This window comes from Bombina bombina, chromosome 5 (genome assembly GCF_027579735.1).
Source record: "Bombina bombina isolate aBomBom1 chromosome 5, aBomBom1.pri, whole genome shotgun sequence".
NCBI classification, from domain to species: Eukaryota; Metazoa; Chordata; class Amphibia; order Anura; family Bombinatoridae; genus Bombina; species Bombina bombina.
Genome location: NC_069503.1, coordinates 870,993,139 through 871,017,838, shown reverse-complemented (window position 1 = coordinate 871,017,838; position 24,700 = coordinate 870,993,139). Strand labels below are relative to the sequence as shown.

General features: G+C 35.4%; 1 protein-coding gene across 7 annotated transcripts in view; it reads left to right on the top strand.

Annotated features, from left to right (window-relative positions):
• NOL4 (nucleolar protein 4) overlaps window positions 1-24,700 on the top strand; it is a 665,641-nt gene that overhangs the window by 466,785 nt on the left and 174,156 nt on the right. For all 7 annotated transcript variants that reach the window (XM_053715015.1, XM_053715014.1, XM_053715011.1 and 4 more), the window contains one exon: window positions 2,923-3,206. In XM_053715015.1, the coding sequence (XP_053570990.1) occupies window positions 2,923-3,206 (284 nt within the window). The remainder of the gene's footprint in view (window positions 1-2,922; window positions 3,207-24,700) is intronic.

The following is a 24,700-nucleotide window of genomic DNA, read 5'->3' as shown; positions in this document are numbered from 1 at the left end:
CGAATGTGATATTCGAATGTAACATTCGAATTCGAATGTGACATTCGAATTCGAATGTGACATTCGAAAACTGTAAATAACATTTGAAAATCGAATTTTTAAGAATATTCGTTCTTATCAACATTCTATTATGTAAATCGAATTTCTTCAATAACATTCGTTCTAACATTCGAATATATAAACACATTCGCCCATCCCTAGTGGTTATAACACACCTAACATTACTCTTCTTTATCGTACTACACGTTTTTAAGGCTAGCTTTATATAAGATGTATAAAGTATATTTCACTTAATCCTAAAACACATTTTGTGTAAATACATTCTAAATACAAAAATAAGAAAACTATAGCTCTGACTTTTGTTAATATGACATTAAATAAAATTTTAATCTCCTATAAAATGTTTAAGAAAGATAAAACTTTTGAATATACATTAATTATTAATATTTCCTGCTTTTGCTATAAAATAAATTTAAAACTGTGCTTGTTCTACACCCTCAAGAGAAATGGGAGTGCCTCCATCATTCTTAATTAGTTATTAGTTACAGAGTACAGGACATTGATTTACATCTGCAAAAGGAACCAGGAACATGGATTTCACCAAGCATTTTGAGGAGTTTATCCCTGAACTCCTATTGATTTTAAAAACGGTTTAATTGTCCTAACAAAATGCAATTGATACATTTTTCGAAAATGTTTATATAGTTTTCTAATATTCAAATTTTTTAGCAGTGAAGAGGTTAGTCAGGTAGCTTGTTAATTTAAGCTGCAGTGTAGAGATTACCCTTACACCTGACACTTCCCACCCCTTGATCCCTACCTGATCCCTCCCAAACAGCTCTCTTCCCTCCCTCACCCCCCACTGGTCACCACCATTTTAGGTACTGGCAGACAGTCTGCAGTATGTTTTAGGGCATTTGTGTTAAATATTCTTTTTTTTATTGTAGGGATCCCTTCTCAAACCACCCACCTCCCTGATCCCTCCCAAACAGCTCTCTAACCCTCCCCCCTCCAATGGTCTGTGCCACCTTGGGTAGTAGCAGCTTTTTTTAAAATTATTATTATTTATTAATTTAAAAAATTTCAGTAGTGTTCCCTAAGCAATTGTTAATAGGGCCCCCCTCCCTCACCCATTACTGTAGCCTAGCAGCCCCTCCTTCCCTCACCAATCATATTTTTATGTAGCATAGGGAACCCTCCCTTTCCTCCTGCAATGCATGGCCCGTCTGCCTCCCACAACACCCATGGCATCACTGCAAGCCAATACAGATAGTGACACAGAGTGTCACGTTCTTTATCAGCAATCTGCCTTCATATGGTAAAGGAAGAATGATAAGTTCTACCTAACCATATGAAGGCAAATGCTTTCTGCCTCTGGCTGCAGTCTTCACTGTCAAAGCTGACAGCAGGGACTGCAGCTTGAGCCAGAATGTTGGACATAGCTACTACATCTACAGGGTAAGCTAGGCAAAGTACTGTGTAACGTAGAACCTATGTCCAAATGGCTTAAATTAATAAATGGTCTGGTAGCGGGAGCAAGCTACATTCATTTTAATGGCGTGATCGGGCCGGCTTTGACTAGACAGCGTGCCCGATGCACTTTTGAAAAAAACAGACTCGCTCAGTAGAGCCATGAGCGGTGGTCTGTAAAATACATTTTTGTATTAAAATATCTGTGACATACTTTGATTTAGAAACATGGCTCTAACCTAAAGTTATATAATTCTTCACTATGTGCAGATTTATATAACATTATTTGGCGGGTTTACTGGCCCTTTAAGGTTTAAAATAGATTACAAACAACTTTTTTTTCTAGGTTTTATGTAGTAGATGGCATGTTGCATAGATGTTGATTTTTTGAGAAGAGGTTTCCAATTCATAGTTGGAAAAAACAATAGAAGATCTAAATGTAAAAAACCTTCAAAGTATCACTATTTCAGACCTCCATGTGCATTAGAAGAAAAAAAACAAGAAAACTAAATATTATGAGCATGTACCGAACATAAATTCTATAATAGTTTTAACAGTTATGTCAATCTGTAGTTTACACTAAATTAGAACTTGCATGTACATTAAACACCTTGAGATATTTATATAAAATGTTTAGTTATGCATAATGACACAGCTTTGCAATATATTTTTATTATTTATTTTGCTCTCTTTTTATGTAATTTAGCTCTGAAAAAAGAGTCCATTCTCAGAACTTGAAGTACCCTGACTTCTCAAGGCTATTGACTTTAACTGATAAAAAATACAAACCAATTCACTTTATCCTAACTTTATGGCAGTGGCTAACTTTGTTGTCTGCAGACTAAAGCCCAGATTGGCTCCTCCAAATAAGGCAAATGATGGGTGGAGTTTAGCCCTTAAAATATTTAGATTTACCATAGAAACACCTTAGTGTATTTGTTTTCGTTATAATAAGACTTTAATGCAGAAACTTGAGAATTGGAAGAGCTAATTGATTATTTATTTTATACAGAACTACTTTCTAGAGCTTGTTTGTTAAACACTCATTATCTGTGTCTATGATGGACCAAGAGTCTACTCATTTGTTTGAAATTAAATGGTATGGTAACGTTAGCAGTAGAGCACACTTTTGCTTCCTTGCAACTAAAAGGTTAAGGGCATTTTTAGTTGTCATAGTATTTAAAAAAATGAATGCAGCATATTGGCAGAACAGAGTTTAAATTTGAAATTTCATAAAGATGATTAACACAGATCTTAGTGTGTTGCACTTTCACAAGAAGAAATCCAGCTCTGAAAAGAGCTGAATGCCACTAGTGGCTGCCATATTCTTCATTCGTTTTATAACGAACATCCCTAATATAAAATAATAGCAAATGTGCTTTATATGCTTGCATTATAATGTAGGTATATAAAGTCAAGAGCTAAATTAAATGTTTTATGTTTATTTTGCAGATGATTCAGCTGCAGAGAGCTGTAATGGGAATGAAACCTCTGGGCAGACGTCTAATGTTACAGGGGGAATACACGGCAGGGAGATGACAGAAGCCAACACCAACGGAGAACCAAATTTGGAACAAGATGAACAGCCTCTTAATTTAAGTGACTGTCCTCTGCCAGCCCAACTTAATTCTGAATTCCAAATAGATGATCACAGTAGTAATGGCAAGAGCAAAATCAAAAACATCTTAATTAGTGACGTGAAGATGGAGCAAGAAACAAGGGAAAATGGAAACAAGGTAAGGTGCATTTGTCTATTGCTAATTAAATCTGGATAGTCTAGAAAGAGCGCTTACTTTCTATAGAATTCCTGTTTTAAAGAGATCAAGGAGAATATCTTTTTTTTTTTTATTATTTTAAAGGTTTTTCACTTAATTTTGTTTGCTCAGTTTTGGATTGAATGGTGCATTTCCTTTCTTATATTATTTACATTTTTATTAAAGCAACAGTCTACGCCAAAATTGTTATTGTTTAAAAAGATAGATAAAACCTTTACAGCCCATTCCCCAGCTTTGCATAAGCAATATTATTATATTTATATACTTTATAACATCAAAAACTCTAAGGGGTCAATTTATTAAATCCCGAACGGACATGATTCGCTGTACCGAATTATGTCCGCCCAACATTGCTAAATGCTGACAGCATACGATGTCGGCATTTAACATTGCACAAGCGTTTCTGGTTAAATGCTTGTGCAATGCCACCCCCTGCACATTCGGGGCCAATTGGCCGCTAGCAGGGGGTGTCAGTCATTTCGATTGGATCGGGATGGTTGCAGTCTGCCAAACAAGTTAAGGAGCAGCAGTCTTAATTTATGTTTTCAGCGAGCCAGAAACTTTGTGCGCAGAAAGCAGCATCTGCTGCTTATTAAATCTCCACCGTTATCTCTGCCTATTGTTAAGCCCCTTCAGGCCACCGTTATCTCAGTCCATTTTATAAGCTTTTCACTGCTCTTTCATGTGTGCCATATATATGTTCACTGTGCTCACTCCTGTGGAGTTACAAATGAGACTGCACTGATTGGCTAAAATGCAAGTTGTAAACAGCCCTGAGATAAGGGGGCATTCTGCAGAGGCTTAGATACAAGGTAATCACAGAGGTAAAAAGTATTTTAATTTATCTGTGTTGTTTATACAAAACTGGGGAATGGGGAATGAAGAGATTATATATATTTTTAAACAATCACAATTTTGAAGAAGACTGTCCCTTTAAGTGGCTTTGAAACACTTTTCCAATATTGTAATTATAATTAAAGGGATATGAATCTCAACATTTTTATTTCATGATTCAGATAGAGCATGTGAAAATAACTTTCTAATTCACTTCTATGATCAATGTTTATTTGTTCTCTTGGTATCTTTTGTTGAAAACCAGGGACTTATGCTTAGGAGCCCATCCACTTCTGGAGCATTATATGTCAGCAGCTTACACGAATGTTATCTATTTGTAAGAGCACTAGATGGCAGCACAATTTCCTGCAATGTAGTGCTCCAGATGCCTACCTAGGTATCTCTTCAACACAAATTTGATAATAGAAGTAATTTTAGAAACTTTTTTGAAAGTTGTATGCTCTGTCTGAATCACAAAAGAAATTTTTGGGTTTCATATCCCTTTAATGTGAAGAATTGGTTGCACAGTCAGTAAATTATGACTGTACATCTGTGTGTAGATGTAAGTTAACATTAACTCTTGTGTCATTTTTTAATTAAATATTTTTAAACTGGAAAAAAATACATAAAATCAACACAAACTCAAATAGTCTAGAAAGAGATTAAAAAGAATATCTCGGTATGATTTTTTTAAGAGGTTCTTCACTTAATTTTGTTTGGTCAGTTATGGAGTAAATGATGCATTTCCTTTTTGTATATGCAATATGTATATATATATATATATATATATTATATATATATATATGTGTGTGTGTGTATATATTCATATAGATATATAGTTATAGACATATATTTAAAACAAAACGGTGGAAAAAAAAGTCTTATGATTTATTGCTTGGTTTTCCTTTATTCAACTAAATTTAACTGATCAGCGTAACAGCTCTGTGAGCAGTTACGATTCTGCTACTTTTTCACTTTCATTGCATGGTGAAAAAAACAGCCAGTTCCTTTGTTACATAAAGATGTTCAAGTCATATTTTCTGGTCAGCATTTTAAATATATGACTTTTAATTGGGTAACATGATGCTTTAATAAGTCCAAGTAGAATGTTTTGTTGGCAGTGGAGAAATGTTTTATTGGGATATTTCAAGAGAGATCAGCAATCGCTAGGATAGGTTCCTTGGTTTTTGAGATGTTTAGATAAAACAACTATTTTTTTTATTTATTTTTATAATAATATTTTTTATTTAGATTTTAACACATAACATTGATAAAATGAGTGCAGCATAACTGAAGAGGTTTAGAATATGGCATAGTTGTATATGTAGCATAAGCTGTATTAATGAAGCAGTACTAAGCTCACTACAATGAACATAAAGGGTTGGGGAAGGGGACTGGGTATTAAAAGCTACCTACCAAGTAGAAATACTTCTCCAGCCAGAAATACCACTTTAAAATGAGTCTAAACATGTGGGAGTGAGGTATCAGAGGGGCCTTTAACACAGGGACGGAGCTAAAGCTTTGCAGGCCTCAGCTATCCGTGGGAGATTCCAAATTATATCAGAGCGAGGTCTGCAGTCCACTTATGGGGATGTTAACCCCTTGAAAGGGCCTAAACAAGAAAGCACCTGTTCTAGGGGAAGGACAGAACTCTTAGGCGTGAAGGAAATACTTTAAGGAACTCCAAAACCTCTCACCTCCCACCAACAGGGCGCCCAGGCAGGCGGAGCCGAAGAGAGAAAAAAAGAAGGAAAGAAGGAAAGATAGTACGAATGGTCAGATGGCCACCACCAGGAGGTTAGTGGGGAATCGCCTAGAAGTGACTGAAAGGGGGAAGGAAAAAAAAAAGGGTGGGGGATCATATTAGTGGAAAAGAAATAGACAGGGAAAAAGAGAAACTTCCCACATCCAAGGGGGAATCCCCTAGATAGCGGGCATGGCCCAATGGGAAGCCTGATGGTCAGAGTATAAGTTATAGGGCCCTATTGGGCTGATTTCTATGGATCCAGAGATCCCAGATTTTCCAGTATGAGTCCAGTTTGTTAAAAACAACTATTTTTACTCTATTGATCAGGTTTATTTTTTAATGACCAAAGAGGAAACTGCTGTGTTAAGTGGCTTAAAGCTACACTAAAGACAAAATGACATTTTTATAATTCAGATAGAACATGCAGCTTTAAGAAACTTTCAAATTTACTTCTAGCTCCTGCTGAGTATAAACTAGTATTGGCATGAAGCAGGGGACAGGCAAATGGGGTAAAATATAGATTTCTCAGAAAAAAATCTACTGTGTTTTTGAAATTCAGAGCAGTAGGAGCCTTTAACCCCTTAATGACCATCGCTGGTCCTTCTATGGGGGTTGCTTTTTCAATAGCGCAGTGTCGCTATTTTAGGGAGCCTGCAGGAGGTAGGGAGGGTCCAATAGTGCAGTCTTGCCGATCACAGCGAGACCCGAACTATAATAAACAGAAAATCCCTTAGTGACCAGCGTTGTATTGAGGTTGATAGAAGAGGACAGATTGGGGAAAATTTGGAGAGGATAGAGCTAGATTACAAGTGGTGCAGTATTTTTTTAATTTTTGTTTGCCTAAGCTAGGATTTTCATTTTTGCACTTGTCGGGTTGCGTTTGTCAAACTATCACCTGAGATCGTGTAAACACCATAGCCTTTTCGCATTCCCCATAGAACTCAAAGGAGAAAAAAAAATGTTGAAAAAAACACCCATCGCGTAAACAATATAGCATATTCGTATTAGCAAATGTGAAATATTTACAGTAAATTAAAACCTTTATTAAATATGAATATTGGAAACATATGTTTTATCATGTTTTAATCTGCTTAATGGCAAAAGGCCCTAATGCACTTACATATATATATATGTGTATATATGTTTACATATATATTAATGTTTTATATGTGTATATATGACTGTCAATACATAAATACATTAATATATATGTACACATATATAAACATTCCCCATAGAACTCAAAGGAGAAAAAAAAATGTTGAGAAAAACACCCCTACGACTGCAGGTCCTCGCAAGAGAACCTCCAGTCCATATTTATGAAGCAGAGGTCATCAGACCTAAACTCTTGCCTTCTTATGCAATGCTGAATTCCGGCAGCAGAATTCAGCCCACCAGAAGTATGCTGAGGTGGACAGGGGCACGTATGTACGCCCCTGTCCGCCGCAGCTTGATTAATCGCCCCCAATATATGGCAAAATGAGGTAATAAATTAGTATTTATTTTGTAAGATGATGAAAGTCCATAGGTGTCCATAATATGTGGGATATATTTCCTGCCACTTGGAACTTTAATCCCTCCTACCTCCTCTCCCCACTCAGTTTGTTATTGGTCTCCGAGGAAAGAGGTTGAGAGAGGTGCTCTGCAAGCAAGATTTTATAATTTTCAATCTAATCAATTATTGGGAGTTCATACCTGACTTGGGACCTTGGAACTTTCAACTGGCCTATCTATTTCCTCTGTGTGTTCTTCTTCTAAGAGTCATTGCCAGAATCAAACAGGAATCAAGTTTCTGTAATTCTCATAGCTCTGACTTGGCCCCGCAGAACTTGGTATGCAAACCTAATTCAGAAGTCATCTCCATGGGCTCTTCCCCTAAGGAAAGATCTGCTGTCTCAATGACCCTTGTATCATTTGGATCTCAAATCTCTAAATTTGATGGCATGGAGGTTGAACCCCTAGTTCTCAAAAACAGGTTTCTCAGATTCTGTTATTTGTACTCTACTGCAAGCCAGAAAGCCTGTCATGCAGAGAATTTCTCATAAGATTTGGAAAGCTTACTTTCTTTGGTGTTCTTCTAGTGGTTTCTCTTGCAAATCTTTTAGAATTCCCTGAATTCTTCAGTTCCTTTAGGACTGGATAAGGGTTTGTCAGATCTCGGCATTTGAACCTATGCATACTCTGGACCTAAAGTTATTGTCATGGAAGGTTCTCTTTCCTCGAGCCATTTCTTCTGAAGAGTTTCTGATTTACTAGCTCTGTCTTCTGATCACCTCTTCTTGCTTTTTCATCAGGATAAAGTAGTACTCCAGACATAATATGATTTTTTCAGAGAAAATTGATCAGGAACGCCTACTACACAATTTGGATGCACGTCAGAGCCTTAAAATTGTTTCTTCAGGCTACTAAAGATTTTAGCAAGATTTTTATCTTATTTTTCCACTTTTCAGGTCCCAAAAAAGGATCAAAACGCTACAGTGGTGGCCTGGGCATCATGGCTGAAGCAGACTATTCATAAGGCTTACTTGGTTGCAGGAAAACCTCTTCCAAAAAAGGGTAACTGCTCATTCTACTAGGTCTATATCTACTACTTGGGCCTTCAAAAATGATGCCTCCTTGGAACAGATTTGCAAGGCGGCAATTTGGTCTTCTCTTCATTCCTTTTCTAAATTTTACCATTTTGATATTTATGCTCCTTTCAAAGCTGCTTTTGGCAGCAAAGTCCTTCAAATAGTAACTGCCATCATTTTGTCCCACTTGTCATTAACATGGACTCTCAGCTTTGGTATTGTATCCCACATATTATGGAACCTATGGACTCTCATCATTCTATGAAAGAAAACAGAATTTATACTTACAAATACATTTCTTTCTTTCGGGATGATGGGAGTCCATAAAACCCACCCAAAGTGTTACTATTTGGGCGACAGTACTTATTTGCACCTTTTAACCCTGCTTTCTGCCTTTCCTACCTTTTTTGTCTCTCTCCTCTGCTCTGCTCTTTGTAAAACTGAGTGGGGAGAGGAGATGAGAGGGATTAAAGCTCTTGTGAGGGTTCTTGACCTCCGCCTAGTGGCATGAAATATATCCCACATGGTATGGGCACCTATGGACTCTCATCATCCCAAAAGAAAGTAATTTATTGGTAAGTATAAAATCTGTTTTTTGTAGTTTCTTGAGTAAGGAAAGAATGAATTCTAGAAATGTTGCGTAGGTGTGCATAGCAGGATTTGGTAAGCTCTTGTATATGTAGGGTGAGTGTGAGTCCAGAGTCAAGCGTGACCCCAAGACAGTGGATAATATACAGTATCTCTGTTTGTCTTTCTAAGTTTCTGTAATGAGCCATAAGCTCAAACTCTAATTGAGAGAACATCTATAGCATCTTTGGATTTAATTGGAATATTTAAACCACATGTTATTTCAAATCATATTTAAATTAGGTACACAGATTTGAATAAATATTTCAGTATCGGATGGCAGGAATATTTAACTCTTTTAATTGGTTAGTTTGGATCTCACCACTTATGAGATTGGTCTGTTTTGAATTCAACACTTTGCTTTGATAGACAGGATATTCTGTATATAAACAAAAACAGAGGCGCCACATGTGTAGGTCAATAAAACCAAAGAAATCCAAACAGCGACAGAATAAGGGTACTCACAAACAGGGCGGCACTCTATTGTGCCAGCAGAGACAGGCTGGTATTTCAACAGCAAACCAGCTGGCTGTGTGACAGGTCTGCACCGGATGCGATCAGCACTGGAATTCACTGCTAATGTAGCCTCTATCCGATGTTCCCAGAGTGTAATTTCTCCTCAACTGCAGCTGTAATGGAGCAAGGAGGGGGGCTGAACTGCCCTTAGGTTACTGAAATGGAGACTACCACAACAACACCAGACTGATGTAAAAGTAAAAAATCAGTATTTTATTATACACAATAAAAATACCAAAGGTATTACAGTTTTACAGCTGGGTGTGTGGATAAAAATCTCCCCACAAAGAGTGCAATAGCAACGCGTTTCTCGGGCGAACCCTGTTTCCTCAGGCTTGTCTGCGTAATTACTGCTTCCCACTAGATATCTATATTAACAATTTATTAAAATTGTAAATAAATTCAGGCCATTTACAATGTATATATTTCCCAATGCAGATTTCTCCTTGTGTTTGTACCTTCCACTGGAAAGGGTGTCTTATGTATCTTATACTGTTTTTGGATTTTGCAAGAAAAAGAACAGATGCATCTTAAATTTAAATAAACCAATTTAAATGTGGTTTGTTAGAGTTGAAATCATAAACTTTCTGAAGCAAGCAACTCAACCTTTAGGCAACAATAACTAGATTTGAATAGCTTTCAGACAAGTCATAATTATTTGGGGAGATTACTCTTTAGAGCTGATTACTGTTTACACTTGGATAAATAAATTGTTTGCAACAAAATCTATGTATTAGAAAAACAAAACAAAGGTTCTCTTTAATATTACAATTAAAGGGATATGAAACCCAAACATTATACTTTGTAATTCAGACAGAGAATAGTATTTTAAAACAGTTTTCAATTTACTTCTATTATAAAATTTGCTTTGTTCCCATTATATTCTGTGTTGAAGAGATACCTAGGTAGGCATCTGGTGCCCTACATGGCAGGAAATAGTGCTGCCATCTAGTGCTCTTACAAATGGATAACATTCTTGCAAAACAGCTGCAATATAGTGCTCCAGAAATGGGCTGGCTCCGAAGCATATGTCCTTCCTTTTCAACAAACGATACCAAGAGAATGAAAATAATTGATAATAGAAGTAAATTCAAAAGTTGTTAAAATCTCATGTTCTATCTGAACCATGAAAGAAAAACATTGGGTTTCTAATCATTTTAAGCCTTTAATGATGTGCAATATAGAAAAATGTATTTGAAAGAAATGAAAATGTCGTCAGAAATTCACTATAGTGCATGCCTTTAGGTCTGTCAGTCTGTCAGCAGTTTAGTCTGTCTGTCTACCTTTTCATCTTTTTTATCAGTTTTCAGATTACTGATGATATTATTGTGAATATTTTGATTTATTGAGCTATATGTTCTGCTTACTACCCCACAGGCCAACATGTTCGAATTTAGACCAGGCTCAGAATAAAACTATATTCCAATTTCTTCCGCAAGTGACCTGTGAAAGTGTCATTTTTCATTTTAATGACAAATAAATTAAATTTGTTTTTGAAAAAAATATTGCGAATTCATCTTTTTAAACATTATACATATATGGGGTTTGAAGTAAATTAAACTTATTAATATTATTTGTCATTTCTGACAGAAGCTTTGATAGTCTCTACTAGATATGTAAATTGAACCTTCATTGCAGGCCTCAATCTTTTTTCTGAATAGTGATAACTCGTCCTCTTGGATCGCCCTTTTTATTTTATTTTTACATTTACTGCACCTTCTTTTTGTGTCATTTTGCCTTTATTTGGTTCAAATTTTTTTTTAATCAAGGATAATACGTTTTACATTTAAAAGGACATAGTTTGTATACATTAATACCATATATCAGTAATTTAGCACTTCTTCGCAAAAGATCTGTATACAAAAATGTTTTAAAACCGGTTAACAATATTGCTTTGTGAGCACAGTTTCAACGAACAGTTCAGGGATACACAGGGATACACCCTTTGAAATGCCTGCTGGAATTTGTTATTGGGGTCTCATTTGCTGTGACTTTAAGTTTCATCCCCTCCTCAAATTAAATTATTTTTTTGTGTCTACAGGCAGTACACTGTACAGAGACAATTATAGTGGCAAATGTGTTTTACAGCAATAGCATGCTAAATAAATAATAACTATTAATTGCAGCATTGTATTCTTTTTCTTTATTTTGACGTGATCGTTTGAATTTAATGTCCCTTTAAGACAAGACTTTCAGTGTTTATGTTTATAAATTAAATAACTGCTGTCACACAACTTATTTTTAGTATTTAGCTGAAACAGAAAATACATTAACAGAGCTCTTATCTGCTCTGCATGTTGCGAGATTGTCATAGTTTGAGAGCTATCCCTCCTACAGCTTTGCAGGACCTTACAAAAGTCCCAGTTTGCTGAGGATCACCTAGCCATGCCCCTCATCCACCCACTAACTGCCTAGTCCCACATACTCCCTGACAAGTGCCACCCAACACGACTTGAATATGCTCATGTCTGTAGTGAGTCCACCCCTGAATCTCCCTGACTAAGCCATCAGCCTCCCCATCCTGGGTATTTTTCAGGAAATCTATTTAAATACAGTAAAAATGATTTAATTGACAAATACAAACACAATGCTATAGAACTTACTTTAAGTTTGTAACAAGCAGTTGAATATTTTATGGCAAATTTCAAAGTTAATCCAATTTTCCCTCCCCTATATCATGTGACAGGCATTAGCCAATCACAAAATACATATATATGTATATACTGTGCAGTAGAAGCTGGAGCCTCAGAAAGTGTGCTTATTAAAAGAATATGCACATTTTTATAATGGAGGTATATTGGACAGTTGTTTTTTTTTAAATGGCATAATTTATTTGAATCATGAAACTTGAATTTTAAATGTAATTGCCCTTTAAACTGACAGTATGTAATGTAAATACTCTTTTGGTATTTTACTGATTACTAAAGAAACATGAGAGCTCTATAAATTACAGACTAACTGAAATGAATTAAAAGCAAACGATATACAAAATACATTTAAAAGCAAGTATTATAAACTCAGTTTCAACCTTTTATGCATCTCTTGTCAGCTAATACTTTTATTAGGGACCAAATATACTAAAAGCAATGCATTATACACAACTTATCCAAGCTGCACTCTCCTTTTCAATTCTGCAATATTCAATGCTTTTAACTAAATCTGCTTGATTTTTTTTATAAAGGGTTAAAATTGTGGGAGCTAGATATATTTGTACCTTGAATAATTATTGAAGAAGATACCAGGATATTTCTTTTTCATTTTCAAATGAGAACAGGAGAGAGAAATGCTTCTCCGCAGATAAGGTATATGCTTTTACATTTCACTTCATGCGTTTCAGACATCTTTACTCATCCAAGAGAAGGAAGGATTACGATTAGCATGTGTAATTACCTTAATATGACTTTTGCAAATGTTACTAAAAAAAGGTCATGACATCAAATATAAAAGTAATAATCACTGTATTTTTTATTTATTTTTTCAATGTGCTGTTGAGAAAAAAAGTAACTTTTATAGAAAATGCTGAGGTAAATTAAATATTTATATTGTGCTGAAACACTTGCCTTCATAGCCTTTGCTGAAGCAAAAGCGTCTCCTTTTATATCTTAATTATGTAGCTTGTACATTTCCATGGAACGCAGTGTCGCTTTTTAGTTTACAAGGGCAATGTTTCCCAAATTAATTCAACCACAAAGCCTTTTAGTGTTGTAAAATTATTGAAATAACCTTGTGACCACAAAACTGATACCAAGGGACCAATAGTCCCTCTCTTGCAAAATGAGATATCCATTAAATAATAATAATAATGATAAAAAATACACAACCCTGTCTAGATCTACATCAGTGATGGCCATCCTAATACATGGATCTGTATATCAATATGTTAGAAACCTTAAAAGTTGCACACAAAATAAATAATATATATATAAAATCATAAGTCTAATAAATAGCTGGCATTCTCTGGATTTCCCAAGTGCCTTATTTTGTACAAAACAAACCAGTGACGTTTCGGGGATCTCACCCATTCATCACTTAGTCTGATGAATTGGTGAGATCCCGAAAAGTTACTTGGAAAATCTGGAGAGTGCCAGCTATTTATTAGACTTACTAGTCCTAAAGCCTGTGTACACAGGCCATTTTCTGCAGTGCAGCGGTCACGCCCCGCCCACTCCCGACCCCTCCTGCTCGCTCCCACCCACCTTCTCTGCTGTCGGATCCTGCTTCCCTGCTCATCCTTCCTTCCGGCCAGGTATGTTTGTCTCGCACTGCAGTCTCTACTGCACATGACTGCATCGGACAAACATACCTGGCCTTTTATAATATAGGATGATTACGATTTTGCTCCACCCTGGTAGCTGGAAGACAAGGTGAGAGTGTGTATACTTTGTGTGTGTATGTATGTATGTATGTATGTATATATATATATATATATATATATATATATATATATATATATCCTAAAATGTCCAGTGGCCCATGGCCAGATTTAGGTAAAGTTGCAGTTGTTTTATGTTCTCCCCACCAAAGGTGTAGTTTAATTTTTGCCCCCCCCCCCACCAAAAAAAAACATAGCACACACTTTTAATTTTGCTTTTTTCCTGGGGCCCCAAAAACTAGTGAAGAGGACTACATGTGGACCCTGAGCCACCAGTTGGCCATCCCTTATCTACATAATATTTTCCCAGCACATAAATACTGCTACCTAAAACAAGGCAACTTTAAAAATAGAACAAGTTTAGGGTTATTTTATTGTGAAATCTCGAATTACATAAAACTGGTGCCAATGATGGCTTGTCTAGTATCTTAAAAGGCTATCCTTTATTCACCCAGTCTTACCTCTCCTTTCCGGGTAATCTTAAACCTGTTCAGTGCAAATATATTATTTGTTTCCTTTCCTGTTACAATACCGCTTTAAGTAACATATTTTTTATAATTATAAAGAGGGCGTGCCCTTAAAATAAAAAGCTTTAGGATTGGCTACTAGTGTGTCTGCTTGACGTCCAGAGCCTGTACAGGAGTATTGCATGGTATGCTTTGAGCACCGTGTAGAGGATGTCATTAGTGAATTGTAGAACTATTATGTATATACAGGGAGTGCAGAATTATTAGGCAAATTAGTATTTTGACCACATCATCCTCTTTATGCATGTTGTCTTACTCCAAGCTGTATAGGCTCGAAAGCCTACTACCAATTAAGCATATTAGGTGATGTGCATCTCTGTAATGAGAAGGGGTGTGGTCTAATGACATCAACACCCTATATCAGGTGTGCATAATTATTAGGCAACTTCCTTTCCTTTGGCAAAATGGGTCAAAAGAAGGACTTGACAGGCTCAGAAAAGTCAAAAATAGTGAGATATCTTGCAGAGGGATGCAGCACTCTTAAAATTGCAAAGCTTCTGAAGCGTGATCATCGAACAATCAAGCGTTTCATTCAAAATAGTCAACAGGGTCGCAAGAAGCGTGTGGAAAAACCAAGGAGAAAAATAACTGCCCATGAACTGAGAAAAGTCAAGCGTGCAGCTGCCAAGATGCCACTTGCCACCAGTTTGGCCATATTTCAGAGCTGCAACATCACTGGAGTGCCCAAAAGCACAAGGTGTGCAATACTCAGAGACATGGCCAAGGTAAGAAAGGCTGAAAAACGACCACCACTGAACAAGACACACAAGCTGAAACGTCAAGACTGGGCCAAGAAATATCTCAAGACTGATTTTTCTAAGGTTTTATGGACTGATGAAATGAGAGTGAGTCTTGATGGGCCAGATGGATGGGCCCGTGGCTGGATTGGTAAAGGGCAGAGAGCTCCAGTCCAACTCAGACGCCAGCAAGGTGGAGGTGGAGTACTGGTTTGGGCTGGTATCATCAAAGATGAGCTTGTGGGGCCTTTTCGGGTTGAGGATGGAGTCAAGCTCAACTCCCAGTCCTACTGCCAGTTTCTGGAAGACACCTTCTTCAAGCAGTGGTACAGGAAGAAGTCTGCATCCTTCAAGAAAAACATGATTTTCATGCAGGACAATGCTCCATCACACGCGTCCAAGTACTCCACAGCGTGGCTGGCAAGAAAGGGTATAAAAGAAGAAAATCTAATGACATGGCCTCCTTGTTCACCTGATCTGAACCCCATTGAGAACCTGTGGTCCATCATCAAATGTGAGATTTACAAGGAGGGAAAACAGTACACCTCTCTGAACAGTGTCTGGGAGGCTGTGGTTGCTGCTGCACGCAATGTTGATGGTGAACAGATCAAAACACTGACAGAATCCATGGATGGCAGGCTTTTGAGTGTCCTTGCAAAGAAAGGTGGCTATATTGGTCACTGATTTGTTTTTGTTTTGTTTTTGAATGTCAGAAATGTATATTTGTGAATGTTGAGATGTTATATTGGTTTCACTGGTAAAAATAAATAATTGAAATGGGTATATATTTGTTTTTTGTTAAGTTGCCTAATAATTATGCACAGTAATAGTCACCTGCACACACAGACATCCCCCTAAAATAGCTATAACTAAAAACAAACTAAAAACTACTTCTAAAACTATTCAGCTTTGATATTAATGAGCTTTTTGGGTTCATTGAGAACATGGTTGTTGTTCAATAATAAAATTAATCCTCAAAAATACAACTTGCCTAATAATTCTGCACTCCCTGTACAGCTTTTTGCTAAGTGTTCTAGTCTATTTTATTATATCATACTAATAATTATGTGGAGTGGGGGAATTACACCTTGGGAGCTTTAATATTTGATTAGAAACTTAAATTCTGGCATAAGGTTTTGTGGTTGATCAGGGTGATGCTCCCTTAGTTTGGACATATGATTGTGGTCTGATAATGGTTTTACTCTGATATTCCCCCTTAACTGAACTAAATCATGAATGCTTTCAGTGATAGGTTATACAGCTGTCTTCTTCCTTCTCTACTCCAAGCTATACGCATTCACGTTTTGAAGTTGTTCCATATAAATTGTATTCTTTTTGCAAGGCACTATTTTAATTTCCCACATTTGTATGGATTCTTATAAAGAGATGAATTGTAGGTGATTTTAAATATTTAATTAACTATGCATTATGAAGGGCCAGTAATATATTTTAGTTAGAGACATTAAATTAATAAAATAATAATAAGATATTTAGTTTTGTTCACACAAAAAGGTTTAGATTAGAAGCATTTTCATATTTGTGGATTATTAAAAATGCTTCTAGTAAGAATTATAACTATTTTAGGGATAATTTTGTCTACCCACAGAACGTATGGAGCGCTCGTCTGTATGGCCCATGCACTTGCATCAAGAAACACCACCTGCTCAGAGATATTCAATTGATATTGAAAATAACAGGAAATGAATGTTTGTGCACTATTGACACTCAGGGCCTGATGATCAGAAGCTCCCCAGCATATAGTGAATAACACAAAATCTAAGTGGCTTTTTAGAGCATTGTATTGTATCTATCTCTTCACATTCAGACCTCTGCAGAACATGATACAACAGCTCTCAAATTAAAATTAGTTTTTCTTAAATTCTTAGATGATCTTTCCAGAGAGCTTTTGATCATTGGCTTGTTATTGCTGAGTAGGAGCACGTCTCCACAAGTATTAAAACAAAAAGGCATTTTTTTTTAAAGAAAAGAAATTTCCAATTTTTTAAAAGACATATAGCTGAAATACAATTTAAAATCTTATAGATGCAAAGATACAAAGAAAATGAATGTTATGTCCTACCAATAAAGGGCCAGATGACGAGTGGAGTGCAAACGTTTGTGCTAGAGCGATTAGAGGTTTATCGCAAGTGTTTGTGCTCGTCAGGTTTACCGCTGGTATTACGAGTTCAAAGTAAACGCGATCACTTGAGCGCAAACGCGATTTTCGCTAGAATGATTACCTCATCCTCAGAAATCTGGTTAACTGTTTTTCTCTAAACTAAAAAGTGTCACAAAACGTATCAAAAATACATTACAAATTACACTTTCTCTCATAATAACAGTATGGGCAAGATTTATCAAGCCCTTTCCTCCATTTTGACTGCAGGTTTGCACAAGCGAACCTGCAGTCACGATTTATCAAGCAGCGGTCATCAGACCGCTGCTTCCCTACCCTGTTCCCCACCTCTTAGGTGGAGAATTTCAATCTCCCTGGTCTCTTCAGACTGGGAAGATTGACAGCTCCTGTCCACACGTGATTGGCTGTGCACATAGATTGGTAAATTGAGCTCTATCTGATAAAATTATTCACAAAAAATATTGCACAAAGAAGTTATATAGGCTCAAAGATATAAAATCTCAGGCGTTAGGGGAAAAAATGCATTTCTAAAAATGTATATGTATGTGTGTGTTACAGACATGTAAACACATAAATACATATGTACACATATAGAGACATATATAGACGTGCATTAGAGCACTTTGCAGTTAAGTAGATAAAAACATGTAAAATCATATTTATGCAATATTCATATTTCATAAAGTTTAATTGTGTATATCTACTGTAAATATTTCACATTCCAATATTTTGCAAATAGGTGAATATGTCCTAAGTATTTACAGTAAATAGATATTTTAATATATATCTGTATATATCTGTACCTATATATAATCATGTACTGTATATATATATATTATATATACTGTGTATATATATATATATATATATATATATGTTCGTGTGTATATATATTTATATATATATATATATATATATATATATATATATATATACACATATAGGTATAGATATATTGAACCAAATAAACATCAGATATATAGAGAAATATTTATGTATGAATAAATAGAATATATTATTCTATGTGAAGAATATTTGAATGTGAAATATTTCTATTTTCATGTTGGTTAGAGCACATGAGAATATGCAATCGGGTTTGCGTAAGAGTAGGGTGTCAGGTTTTCCCCCCACTTTTTTTGCTCCATTGACATTCATAGGAGAATATATGAATGTGCACACGATTTTATAACTTGCGCTCGTCGAGTTAGAACGCAAGAGAAAACAGTTTACTTTCACCTCATAATACGAGCGCAGCCCGGCAAGAGCAAAAAGCCAAACTTCTTATGCAGTTAACACTCGAACTGGAGCAATTATTAGCACTCCACTCGTAGTCTGTCCAAAGTAAATTATGACATTAATGAAAAGTTAAGAATATAATGACCCAGAGAACAACAGTAGCATCACAGATACTTCTATCTCCACAATATATTTCACAGCATGCTAATAAGTATCTTCAGACAGCACATATAAATATATCTCATTAGTTCATTTAAGATGTCCATAAATTCAAGTACCTATTCACAGAGTGGAGAATGCACAAACATCATTATTATTCCCACAGCTTGATCCTGCCCCCTCTGGGTATATCAAATTTCACTAACCTGATTAATTGCATTAACAGCAACTTGAGAAGGAAATAGGCTTTGTTTTTCAGTGTAAACTGCTCCCTCAAAAATGTAATCTATTTGAACTTTATGGTTTATGCTGTTTCAACTGAGTGTTATTATTGCAAATTGCATTACTCTTGCTATGCAGGTATTTTACAGATATTATGTGAAAATGAAAAGATGTCAGGAAGCAATTATTAGTACAATTATAAGCACCCATATAATGAGCAGCAGGCGAAGTCTATCCATGAGCAAAAACTGTCTTAAGGGTAAAAACATATAAGATTGTTTAAAGCAGCAGTTTTTGATGCTGCATTATAAAGCATAGCACAACAACTCATTTGCTCTTAAAGGGACATTAAACTTGTAGTATATAGCTACAATTAAGCACTGAACTAAAAAATAATTAATTTAACCCTTTTATTTTTTTAAGCTAAATTTATATATTTAGCTTTTCTGAAAAAACGAGAAATGTAAGGATAAAGATCTCAAAAATAGCCTAGTGTTCTTTGTCTTATTTTGTCTGGCAGATGAAATAGGTGTGCTCTTTAAGCTAATCAATCACTGTGTAGAATGTTGCAGGCTTATATACTTAAATATAATAGAGACACTACTAATAAGCACCCTATTGTGACAGTGCTATGGGAAGTCAAAATAAAATTTCATGTTTTAGATAGAGCATGTCATTTTAAGGCACATTTAAATTAATTTCTATTATCAAATTCACTTTGTTCTTTTGGTATCCTCACGCACATGTGTTTAGCTAGCTCCCAGTAGTACACTGTAGCTCTGAAGCTTACTTTAACTATGTGTTTAATCCCTTTACAGGTTATATGCAAGAAATAGTGCAATCTGCTGTAAGATAGAATTTTCTTTTTTTTTTACTTTTATATCCCTTTAATAAAGCACTTTACTAGGAGATTAAATGTTGAGTTTAAAGGGATACTAAAGTCCAAATTAAACTTTTTTGACTTTCCAATTTACTTCTATTATCAAAGTTTGCAGAATCTTTTTATATGCACACTTTCTAAGACACCCGACCCTACTGAGCATGTGCAAGAGTTCACAAGAACTGCTGGTGCAATGATAAATGCAGACAGCGTATGCTGTCGGCATTTATCGATGTGCAGCAGACATGATACAGACATTCTAAGATAATGTATAATTATAATTTGGTTAATTTGTTATTTAAAAAGTGATTTTATGCTTCTTTATCTGGTTATTCTGTAAGTAAGGTTACTAGCTGTCTTCCATACAAATATTGGACAACCAATGACAGTGGAAGAGTGGAACATAGTGGTCAAACAATGGCCCTTTCCAAAAACTATAACTGGGGCTGCACCTGAAGTACAATTCGAGCCCTGCCCTATGTCTTATCATAGATATTTCATATATCAATGTTATCACTGTTGGCTGCCAGTAAGTAACAAAGCAGTGGTTTTACCCCCTGTCTGCTAGTAACACAGATAAAGCAGGGGTTTACCACAGTTTGGCAAGCCTAGAGTAGTGGATTTTAAAGGACAGTCTCCTAGGACTAAGTCATTTTCCTGAGAATGTCAGTTTTAGTGTAATATACAACATTAAATAGAAGTTAGAGGACGTTTGCTGAAGTAAGGCAAAGTATCTAAAATACATAGAGGAGATCACATTAGATTAGCACTAGGACAGTATAAAACAGTATTTTTACAGCCTGCTGGTCATATTTTTTCAGCCGACTGAAAATTATGGATGTAAACTGGGACATAAAATTAAGAAAATATGGCAAATACAGTAGAATATCAAATCAAAAGATCTACTTTATTTATATTGTCAGATATATTTGATTATTGTTTATTATCGTTATTGCTTTATGTAAATTTTATAACAGGATGAATTGTTTTTTTATTCCAATCTGTGTCATACTCTACTGCTTTCAATGTAAAGATGTTTAAAAAATAAAAAGGACAGTATAAAACCTGTTTTGTATATGCTGCAGGTGACAAAATCTAATATCTTAAATTCTACTTGTGAAAGTAGTAACTTGAGTCCTGACATAAGACATTAATGGAAAGGTTTTTGTGTGTGTGCTGTTGTGTTGTTTGTTGATTTTGTTTTTGAAAATGCTTAAAGGAATAGTAAACCCAAATATTTTTTTTCTTTATTCAGATAGAGCATGCAATTTTAAGCAAATTTCTAATTGACTCCTATTATCAAATTTTCTTCCTTCTTTATTTGAAAAGCAGGAATATATGGTTAGGCGTCAGCCCATTTTTGGTTGAGAACATGGGTTGCGCTCAGCAAGCGCTATCCAGGGTTCTGAACCAAAAATAGAGTGTCTGCTAAGCTTAGATTCCTGCTTTTTCAAATAAAGATAGCAAGCGAACGAAGAAAAATGATCATTGGAGTAAATTAGAAAGTTGCTTAAAATTGCATGCTCTATCGGAATCACAAAAGAAAAAATTTGGGTTTGGTATCCCTTTAATAAAAATTAAACACCCAGTCATATAAAATGTTTGCATGGGATTTCTTATGGTTTGGAATAGTGATCTATCAGATACAGGCAAGGTTGATAAAAAGGTCAGTTTGAATTAGGTGAGGTCCAAATAAGTCCCGATAAGTCGAGTTTTTTTTTTTTAAAGTAATATGAAACAGTCTGTTTCATTGTTGTAATAACAGCAGTGTTTTATACTTAATATAAATTATTACAGTATATATCATTCATCATTTTAAATGGAGTTTATCTTTTTTTTGTTTTTTTAAACTTCATTTGTGTAGTGTCCATTACTTCCTGTCACCGCCCTACAAGGAGACTGGGGTCTCTACAAGAAAGTTTATCTAGCTTGATGTCATAAAAGTTCTAGACTAACATGAGCTGGTTTACTGTTAAGTGAATACTAAATAAACAGGGAGTTGCCCATTCTCAGAAGTTTCCAACATGTCAGCTGTCTTATATCCCTGTAGGCAGTGACCATTTAGCAAGAAAACAAGTAAATTGTTTGCAGGGTTTTTTTTTACACAATCTTTTCATTTTTATGTTTACATTGATTTGACATATTTTCTGTTTTACTAAATGAGCACTGTTTAATATCAGTTTAATTGTCAGCTTTTTTATGGATAGTGTAAATTTTATCCTGAGCCAAGCCTATCTGACTATTTTTTGACTAGACCTCAAGGGTTTCTAAAGAAGATAACAGTGCTTGACAATGTATTGATGATTGTGTTACAGTTTTACTTCTGCCAGATGCAATTTGTGTTAGGTATGGCTCTTTGTACTTCAGTAATAAACAGGAAATAAGCATGGAGATAAGGAACATACTATTTTGCATAACACAACTATGTAATGCAATAACATTTGATTTAAATAGCTTATCTAGAGGTTTAGTGAAAACATCATATTAACCTTAGTTTTCATTTTTACTGCTTCAGATGAGTATGCCGATGCGATTTATGTAAGCTACAGGGTCTAAACCTTAAGAAACAGAAAAGTCAAAATTTAAATTTGCATGGGTGTATTTCCATTTTTAATAGATTTTTGCAATACTCTTCCATTAGCAAAAATGCTTCTAGTAAAAGTTATTCCTGTTTTTCAGCGACATGCGCACATATTCTATGAGGGCCCGTGCGCCAGTTATCAAACACTACAATGTATCACAGAGTCAGCAGTGGCTTATATGGCACAAATTAAGTATACACAGAAGCAATACACATCACCGCTAGCTCTCTGAACAGGCATAGTATATGAGTACTGTGCACAGGCCCTCACAGCATGAGCTCATTTCAATTTTACCACACTAAACCCACATTTTTTCTTTCACGATTCAGATAGAGCATGCAATTTTAAACAACTGTCTAATTTACTCCTATTCTCAAATTGTCTTCATTCTCTTGCTATCTTTATTTAAAAAAGCAAGAATGTACACTTAGGAGCCGGCCCATTTTTTGGTTCAGAACCTGGGTAGTGCCTACGGATTGGTAGCTAAATGTATATTTGAATCAAAACCAACAAATGCAAGAGCTGGTCCTGCATAAACAGTAAAGAGAGAGAGAGAGAGAGACTTGTTTAAACCCATAAGAGATGTTTCGTAGTAGATTTGCTTGAGAAACAGACTGATTTATCAACTTTCAATAAACATACAGCTTTTTCAAAGAGCTGTCCCATCAAATAACTAAGTATTGAGATTTTCTCTATCATGTACGATTACAGCAGTTGTTTAATTCTGACCGTGCGTGACTTTGCATGTCAAGCTGAATTCCATCTGCTGCGATCAGTTTGGATCATAAGTATCTGAAAATGATTTTTGGAGCATACAGAGGAGGTGTTGCATATAGAGAGTTCACACAGAGGTTCAGAGCTTGCGTAAATAAACGCTCTGTGCTTATTAAATTGCATACAAACAAGCCCAGATAACACGTTTTATTTGCACAAGAGAGGGCAAAAGAAATGTCTTACAGCAAACTGCACCATCTATATACAGATTGTCATAAGTTACAGATTGTTTGTATATCTGATTTTAGGTTTGGGTATTTTAAAGGGACATTACAATACAAAAGGAATATGTTCGTAATGTTCTAGAGCATTTTTATATTGCATTTTTGCTTGCATACAACTATGTGTTTAATCCCTTGTAATTACAAGGTGTTCACTGTCCCTTTAAAAAGAATAAATGTTAATAAAAGTTAATAGTGCATTATTAGACAAAACTAAATCTTTTAAATGACCAAAAACAGTGATCATTTCACAAACTCTGTATCCCATGTATGATGATTTGATTTTTGAATCATTAGAAACCATAAAATAATTTGAATTGTATGTTATGTTAGAAGGCCTTGCAGTGTTCATGAGGAGACTAGAGACAAGAGGATTGGCTCAGACAAAATTACATATTTCTAGCAGGTCTAAGTTCAATGCAAAAAAAGCATTCTTGCTTTTCAGTCCAAGGAATTTTATGCAACTGGCAAGGTTGACTTAAATGTAGTCATTGAATTATTTTAAACTATTTTAACTTTAACTAAAACATAAAAATCTAAATGTAAATGCACAAAAATGTGTTTTAGTGTGCATGGAGTATATGTACATATGCTTGTGAACGCTCATTGAAACCCTGTGTTTGAGCAGGCAGTTGCTTGTATTTGATGCAAACTGAGTAATTACAGATGCAATGTATGCTTTCTGAGCAGTCACATGAATGCTTTCTAGGGCATATGTGCATATGCTTTGTGGACAGTAAAATGCATTACTGAAAAAAATCATAACTGAAACACATTTATGTGCATTCGAGTTTTATGATTAATGCCAAAAACAAGTTGTTTATTGAAATTTATATTGCCAAATATTTTTTTTTTTAAAGTAGTCACATTCAACGTCACTTATCTACAAGCAGCCATTCTCAAGTCCTATTAAAGGGACATTAAAGTCAATGTTTTATTTATGCATACCTTTCATCATTTGCCAGAGGTTTTCTAGGATGTGGGAGGTTAAAAGCTTGTGAGCAACATCACACAGTAACTTGTAGGTGGGACTGCACATGGGAGGGGCAGGGTTAATGACTTATGTGGGCATGTCTGTGTGTCTGTGGACGTTTCTGGGAGGGTCTCAGTCTGTAATTTAAAAATGTGACACCAAGGGGCTGCAGGCGGGAAGCAGGCACACCTCCCAGCACTAGACAAGGATATGGGATGGTTAAGGGGTATGTTTATGCATCAGAAATTATTTACTGCATTTCACAAGATCTGGAAGCAAAATAAAAAATTTGAAAGCATTTAAAAATGAAATTTTGTGCATTGTTTTGAAGACCTGAGACA